This window comes from Schistocerca gregaria, chromosome 1 (genome assembly GCF_023897955.1).
Source record: "Schistocerca gregaria isolate iqSchGreg1 chromosome 1, iqSchGreg1.2, whole genome shotgun sequence".
NCBI classification, from domain to species: Eukaryota; Metazoa; Arthropoda; class Insecta; order Orthoptera; family Acrididae; genus Schistocerca; species Schistocerca gregaria.
In genome coordinates, this window is record NC_064920.1 from 668287229 (window position 1) to 668296158 (window position 8930).

Here is an 8930-nt window from a genome sequence, read left to right on the forward strand (position 1 = left end):
TCTCCGAAATACGAACAAAGCACGGGTACATCAAAGCCTAAATAGTAATATTTATTCCACCCAAATAGCTATCATGACGAACTGAAAACGAATGAACGTTTACTTTTCATCCGTTATCTACAATAAAATATGACTAGAAAGATCCACACGTCTACAGTCATCACAGTTGATTGTTCCATATATTCATCATACAGAATCAACTACATACGCTCCACATAAACGCAAGGGGCAAAATTTCAATAGACACAATGATGAACACCCTCTATTAAATGGTAAAAGGAACGAAGTAACTCCGTACATAGACAGGAAATTCAGTAAACATTTAGTGTCGAAACTCAGATTTCACTACAGATAATATGGCAGACTCACTGTCATGTATCAGAAGAAAACCCACCCGCCGAGACATGTAACAGCAAAAACCATACGTTTTTTAGTGCAAGATTCTATCATTCTCCTTTCCGCACGTACTTCGACCGTAAACACAACACATAAACACACATTGCCAATGAGCAGAAATCACGTGTCGTTTCTTTTTTCAGTATTGCCAATGCAGCTGCAATTGATAATTTGTAGGTCGCTGCTTACTTACAAAACAATACACAGAAGATCGCTATAACAACGCCAGATAATACACAGGTGACTCTGATTATATAGTAAAGGACCGAATTAAAGCCAAAATAATATCAATCTACAAAATGCATAAACACAAGCATTTACAACTGGCGCCAAATATAATGTGCGATAAGCGATTGCACTTTACATACCAAGCCGTGTTCCCACACTTTTAAAGGATCTTCAGACTTTCATACTTTGTAGCAATGCTTCCGCAGCTATTCACCAGGATATTAATAGCAACTGCAATTGGGGCATTTATTAGTATCTTACAATAATATGCTACTGCTAGCATCATCGAGACTGGATACAGCATCGTCCAAAGGCGCGTTTACACTGAATTCGAAACACGTTCTGCAACATTGTTGTTGTTGTCTTCAGTCCTGAGATTGGTTTGATGCAGCTCTCCATGCTACTCTATCCTGTGCAAGCTTATTCATCTCCCAGTACCTAATGCAACCTACATCCTTCTGAATCTGCTTAGTGTACTCATCTCTCGGTCTCCCTCTACGATTTTTACCCTCCACGTTGCCCTCCAATGCTAAATTTGTGATCCCTTGATGCTTCAAAACATGTCCTACCAACCGATCCCTTCTTCTAGTCAAGTTGTGCCACAAACTTCTCTTCTCCCCAATCCTATTCAATACCTCCTCATTAGTTACGTGATCTGTCCACCTTATCTTCAGTATTCTTCTGTAGCACCACATTTCGAAAGCTTCTATTCTCTTCTTGTCCGAACTAGTTATCGTCCATGTTTCACTTCCATACATGGCTACACTCCAAACAAATACTTTCAGAAACGACTTCCTGATACATAAATCTATATTCGATGTTAACAAATTTCTCTTCTTCAGAAACGCTTTCCTTGCCATTTCCAGTCTACATTTTATATCCTCTCTACTTCGACCATCATCAGTTATTTTACTTCCTAAATAGCAAAACTCCTTTACTACTTTAAGTGTCTCATTTCCTAATCTAATTCCCTCAGCATCACCCGATTTAATTTGACTACATTCCATTATCCTCGTTTTGCTTTTGTTAATGTTCATCTTATATCCTCCTTTCAAGACACTGTCCATTCCGTTCAACTGCTCTTCCAAGTCCTTTGCCGTCTCTGACAGAATTACAATGTCATCGGCGAACCTCAAAGTTTTTACTTCGTCTCCATGAATTTTAATACCTACTCCAAATTTTTCTTTTGTTTCCTTTACTGCTTGCTCAATATACAGATTGAATAACATCGGAGAGAGGCTACAACCCTGTGTCACTCCTTTCCCAACCACTGCTTCCCTTTCATGCCCCTCAACTCTTATTACTGCCATCTGGTTTCTGTACAAATTATAAATAGCCTTTCGCTCCCTGTATTTTACCCCTGCCACCTTTAGAATTTGAAAAAGAGTATTCCAGTCAACATTGTCAAAAGCTTTCTCTAAGTCTACAAATGCTAGAAACGTATGTTTGCCTTTTCTTAATCTTTCTTCTAAGATAAGTCGTAAGGTCAGTATTGCCTCACGTGTTCCAACATTTCGACGGAATCCAAACTGATCCTCCCCGAGGTCTGCATCTACCAGTTTTTCCATTCGTCTGTCAAGAATTCGCGTTAGTATTTTGCAGCCGTGGCTTATTAAACTGATAGTTCGGTAATTTTCACATCTGTCAGCACCTGCTTTCTTTGGGATTGGAATTATTATATTCTTCTTGAAGTCTGAGGGTATTTCGCCTGTCTCATACATCTTGCTCACCAGCTGGTAGAGTTTTGTCATGACTGGCTCTCCCAAGGCCGTCAGTAGTTCTAATGGAATGTTGTCTACTCCGGGGGCCTTGTTTTGACTCAGGTCTTTCAGTGCTCTGTCAAACTCTTCACGCAGTATCGTATCTCCCATTTTGTCTTCATCTACATCCTCTTCTATTTCCATAATATTGTCCTCAAGTACATCGCCCTTGTATAAGCCTTCTATATACTCCTTCCACCTTTCTGCCTTCCCTTCTTTGCTTAGAACTGGGCTGCCATCTGAGCTCTTGATATTCATACACGTGGTTCTCTTCTCTCCAAAGGTCTCTCTAATTTTCCTGTAGGCAGTATCTATCTTACCCCTAGTGAGATAAGCTTCTACATCCTTACATTTGTCCTCTAGCCATCCCTGTTTATCCATTTTGCACTTCCTGTCGATCTCATTTTTGAGACGTTTGTATTCCTTTTTGCCTGCTTCATTTACTGCATTTTTATATTTTCTCCTTTCATCAATTAAATTCAATATTTCTTCTGTTACCCAAGGATTTCTAGCAGCCCTCGTCTTTTTACCTACTTTATCCTCTGCTGCCTTCACTACTACATCCCTCAGAGCTACCCATTCTTCTTCTACTCTATTTCTTTCCCCTATTCCTGTCAATTGTTCCCTTATGCTCTCTCTGAAACTCTGTACAACCTCTGGTTCTTTCAGTTTATCCAGGTCCCATCTCCTTAATTTCTCACATTTTTGCAGTTTCTTCAGTTTTAATCTACAGGTCATAACCAATAGATTGTGGTCAGAGTCCACATCTGCCCCTGGAAATGTCTTACAACTTAAAACCTGGTTCCTAAATCTCTGTCTTACCATTATATAATCTATCTGATACCTTTTAGTATCTCCAGGGTTCTTCCATGTATACAACCTTCTTTCATGATTCTTATACCAAGTGTTAGCTATGATCAAGTTGTGCTCTGTGCAAAATTCTACTAGGCGGCTTCCTCTTTCATTTCTTAGCCCCAATCCATATTCACCTAGTATGTTTCCTTCTCTCCGTTTTCCTGCACTCGAATTCCAGTCACCCATTACTATTAAATTTTCGTCTCCCTTCACTATCTTTTATTTCATCGTACATTTCTTCAATTTCTTCATCATCTGCAGAGCTAGTTGGCATATAAACTTGTACTACTGTAGTAGGTGTGGGCTTCGTATCTATCTTGGCCACAATAATGCGTTCACTATGCTGTTTTTAGTAGCTAACCCGCATTCCTATTTTCCTATTCATTATTAAATCTACTCCTGCATTACCCCTATTTGATTTTGTGTTTATAACCCTGTAGTCACCTGACCAGAAGTCTTGTTCCTCCTGCCACCGAACCTCACTAATTCCCACTATATCTAACTTTAACCTATCCATTTCCCTTTTTAAATTTTCTAACCTACCTGCCCGATTAAGGGATCTGACATTCCACACTCCGATCCGTAGAATGCCAGTTTTCTTTCTCCTGATAACGACATCCTCCTGAGTAGTCCCCACCCGGAGATCCGAATGGGGGACTATTTTACCTCCGGAATATTTTACCCAAGAGGATGCCATCATCATTTAATCATACAGTAAAGCTGCATGTCCTCGGGAAAAATTACGGCTGTAGTTTCCCCTTGCTTTCAGCCGTTCGCAGTACCAGCACAGCAAGGCCGTTTTGGTTAATGTTGCAAGGCCAGATCAGTCAATCATCCAGACTGTTGCCTCTGCAACTACTGAAAAGGCTGCTGCCCCTCTTCAGGAACCACACGTTTGTCTGGCCTCTCAACAGATACCCCTCCGTTGTGGTTGCACCTACGGTACGGCCATCTGTATCGCTGAGGCACGCAAGCCTCCCCACCAACGGCAAGGTCCATGGTTCATGGGGGGTCTGCAACATTGTCCGCGGCTATATAGTAATGGTCTGCAGACTACAAATTTTCGCAATATGTTGGCAACACAATAGGGGCGTTACACGGCTGGATCGGCACCATGGTCGGCCTGGCCTGCTACCGCTAAATGCTGCTACGCAACATTAGTGTTAGCCTATGTCCTGTCTGTAGTATTGCATGTTGTCTGTCGCCTCTCTGTCTGCATCTACATCTATAGTATGCAGAGCACCGTGACGTGCACGACAGAGGGTTGCCAGTTATTACGTTATTTTCCCATGCCATTTACATGAAAAAGGACTTTTTTAAATGCATCCGCGCATGCTCTAATTAATCTAGTCTTGTTCTTATGTGCCTATGGGAGTGATATGTAGGTGGGTTGCACAATATTCACGAAATCATCATTTAAAGACAAATCCTGGACCTTTGTAAGTAGGCTCACAAACCTGTGAGCATTTGTGCTGACCTTCTCAGTATTTGATCAATATCCCCTGTTAGTCCTGTTTGACGTGGGTCCCACACCTTTGAGCAATACTGTAGGATGAGTTCACGGGTGATTTGTAAGCAATCTTCTTTATAGAATGATCGTGTTTCCCCAGTATTCTACCAATAAACTGAAGTCTACCCCCTGCTTTACTCATGACTGAGCCTATGTGCTCTTTTCATTTCATATCCCTACAAAGCGCTACACTGCGGTAGTAATTCCAACTATGACTCACTAATGTCACAGTCATAGCATGCACCGTTTTTTATTTTGTGACATGCACAATTTTACATTTTTGAAATTTGAAGCAAGTTGCCAAACTTTACAGCACTTTGAACTCTTACCAAGACCTGACTGAATATTTATGCAGCTCCTTGCAGACTGTACTTCATTATAGATAAATGTATCATCTGCAAAATGTCTGAGGTTACTATTAATATTGTCTGCAAGGTCATCAATATGTAATATGAACAGCAATCGTCCCAACACGCTTCGTGCGACGCACCCGAAACTACTTCTACATTTGTTGATGACCCTCTATCCAACATAATTTTTGCAGCCTCCCAACCGAAAATCTCTCAGTTCAGTCACAAATTCCACTTGATACGACATACATCTTACTTTCTATAATAAATGTAGACGTAGTACTGAGTCAAATGCTTTTGAGAAATCAAAATACTACCTCTACTTGACTGCCTTGTGTGAGAAAGGTGCGAGTGGCATTTCACGATTGATGTTTTCGGACTACATCATGGCTGCCATGGAGAAAGTTTTTTTGTTGGAGACACCTCATTATGTTTGAGTCCAGAGTGCGTTCCAAGTGTCTGCAGTAAATCGATGGCAAGGCTATTGGACAGTAGTTTTGTGGATCCCTTCTACTACCTCCCTTGTAAATGGGAGTGATCTGTGTCTCCTCGCAACAAATGATTTCATGAGAAGGTCCTATTGCAACGAAAAACGCCTTTGTTTTAATGATTACCATTCCATTTCGCGTATCATAACTGTGGAACACTCTCACCTATTTTGGCTGTCCTTCGATGAACTTTATCAATGTCCTCCATCAATCATATCTGATGCTTATCCCACACCACATAGCAATCCTTCAGAAGATTACAGACAAGCATATTGCAGGCATCTCTTTACTAGACTTGTTGCATTTTCTAAGTGTTCTGTACATATCTGTACAGTGCATAGTCAATTATACTTTTAAACTTGATCCATAGTTCTTCTACATACTTCTCTTCTGTGCTAAAAGTTTCCAGTTCTTTATTGAGCTATGACATTACTGCATTTTTATCTAGTTTGTTGAACATATATACATTTCTACTTGTTTTAGTTGCCCTTTGTACTTTGATAATCATTGTTGACACAACTGCCTCATGGTCACTGACGCCAGTTTCAATGTGGACATCTACAAAGAGGTGAGCTCTATTTGCTGCCATTTGTCTAATGGGTACCATTATTTGTTGTATGTTTGAAGTGCCAGTGGTTAATTGACCCACACCCTTTTGCATTTGCCTCATCTCTACATGGGAGAAAGCTGGTTTCCCAACAGATTATGCAAGTACCACTGGTTCAGTTTCAGTGGAAGACAGCACATTGACCATGTTCATTAGGGGGACATCCTGAGTCCTCTCTAGTCCCTGTCTGACCTGTACACAACGCCTATACCTACCACTGAGACATTACTCGACGTCAAATGTATAAATGGTGAAAGATCCCATACTTCCTAGAGGATCCAGCATTCACAGGAGAGGATAGGACTTTTAACTATGGTAAACGACTCTAAGGAACTCTCCCAATAAACTGATTCACAGCAGCCACCAATCGTTTGACAGTAGTCTCTCATTTCTCAATGCCTATGTGAGAAACTAATATGGGAATAGTGCGGATTTTTTGTGTATCAGTCCAAGTGTCTTGGTTTCAGTTGCCCATAGTTCCTGTAAGAAACTGAAACAACAAATACAATGAATAAAGAGGTAATCAAGGATATGCTTGCTTATGTTTATTTGTTACCTGTACTATACCACAATATTCAGCAAAGATTACTTTGCCATAGTACCACTCTTTGTGGACTTAACGAGTAGTTTGCAAATTCATCATGAATTTCTTTGCATATGTTTGGAGTTCTTCATGGTATACTTGGGAGTTCAGTAATAGGTGATGCAGCACCATCTTGTCTATCTCATCTCCACACTACTGAGATAACTTCACGTGTCTTTAGGCAATAGGAATCGAAGCTTCCTTGTGGGCTGTAATAGCTCCCTGACTTGGCGTTCCCCTAAACAAGTTATAGAATACTTTGCTGTTATGGTGACACTTAATGCCTTTTCAGGTTGTAACAACTTTGTTCCTGGAAGACACAAAATACTGAGACCATAATACCAAAAGCACTTTATACAGCCATTCTTTCCATAGACAATTGGTAGGTAAATATCTTTGCTTTTGAGCCTTGGTCGTTCCTTTCTGGATATGGCTTCATGATGTTTTCCTGCAATGGTAAAGCATAATCTGCCCTGAATACTTATGGTATCGGCTTTGTTCCTCCATGTAAATATTCAAGAGGTGGCAAGTTCAATTTTTTAAAAAGAATAGTTTACTTATAGATTTATTCTTCAAAAAATCCTCTACCTGAAATCCTTCCTTGACAGCCAACATCAGCATAAAAAAGTTATAATTGGCATCAGCAACAGCAAGCAACACAAAGCTAAACTACCCTTTGTAATTGTAAAACTCCGTCCCAGTAACAACAAGGCACTAGGACAACATGCTTGCCATCAACTGCTCCCATGCAATGGGGGAAATGGAGTACCTGACTGAATACACTTTCTTTTTCACAGCACTCGTCTGCAGTCGCTGGCATCTAAAATAAGTAAATTTGATGTCAGCTTCCACAAGAGTTACCTACAGAAAAAATGGTAGAAACAGTGGGTATGGAAAACCAGGAACTATGCCTCCACGAAAACGGGTGAAGAGAGGAGGTGGAAAAAGCGCATCTTTGAACACAGCAACAGAAAATTTACAGAGTATGCTGCAGGAACAACAATGAAGACAACAAGATTGGATAAATAACTTTGGAAGATATGTCTTAAGAAAATTACCTGAGGAGCCATCTATGAAAGAACTGTGAGAAAAAAATAAGTGAATGTGTGCAAGAGAGAGCAGGCAGTATAAGTAAATGTGGGTATCGGACAGGGATCATCAAATGAAGATTACCCTGTCACATTCATCGGAAGTGTGTGTGACACTGAGGCTAATAGAATTTTGTTATTGAAAATGATAATTTCGAATAATTTTGATTAATTCCAAAATGCAAATATATGAACAATAAAATATACTGTATTTCAGTGCTATTAAAATAAATGAATTACCTTTACATACCAGCAATCTTCAACCAAAGCTTCACACACTGCAGGACGAATATGAGATAAGGCTGGCTTTGAAATGAAGAATAAATGTACAAGGCATTGATAGTAATCTCCCAGCGCCAAAAAAAAAAAAGAAAACGAAGAGTAACACCAAGTCTGTACTTCACAGCAATTGCTTTTTCTGATTTTTGTATCTTTCTTCGAAACAGCTGGCCTTCCAATATTCATCAGAATTTTTAAATCAGACGATGACATCCTACTAACGTTACGAAAACCACAACTACCTTCCAAATTCAGCCTACACAGTGTGCCATTCCCACCATGTCTTCTTTGGAATATTTTTGTCCACCAACAATGACTCCATCTTTTTCTTCATCTGCTTATGTCGTAGAGTATTTGTAATGCAGCACCACATATCGTTAATTCTTCCTCTTTACTTGTGGTAGCATAGTTCTTGAGGTGAATACACAATGTAAAATGATTTTGCCAGTTCAGTGTAGCAACTGATGAGAATACATATGAAGAAATATTTGTCGCTAATGTAGAGGGTGACGTGAACAACAAACAATGTTGCCAACATGTTGCTGACTTTGGTGGAACAGTGTTGCAAAAAGATACATGTTTTTAAATTCAGTGTAACTGCAGTTTAATACAAAAACAAAAATCCACCTGTGTGTCTGTACCCCTCACACAGTAATATTGTTGAGCACTAATCCACAGCCCTGGTTCCACATGCGACAGAAACTTCCACAGGGGTCTCACACCACCACTCTGGCCAGTAAACTGGCCTGTGGAAACACCGCACCATCTGGCCTGAATCTGGGTTTG

General features: G+C 40.1%; 1 protein-coding gene across 2 annotated transcripts in view; it reads right to left on the minus strand.

The window, feature by feature from the left end:
* LOC126362350 (glutathione S-transferase C-terminal domain-containing protein homolog) overlaps positions 1-618 on the minus strand; it is a 47262-nt gene extending 46644 nt beyond the window's left edge. Inside the window, exon 1 of one of the 2 annotated variants that reach the window (XM_050007873.1) lies at positions 395-618. In XM_050007873.1, the coding sequence (XP_049863830.1) occupies positions 395-450 (56 nt within the window). In that variant the 5' untranslated portion in view covers positions 451-618. The remainder of the gene's footprint in view (positions 1-394) is intronic. The other variant, XM_050007874.1, reaches the window with a different exon arrangement.
* Positions 619-8930: the final 8312 nt, after the last annotated feature.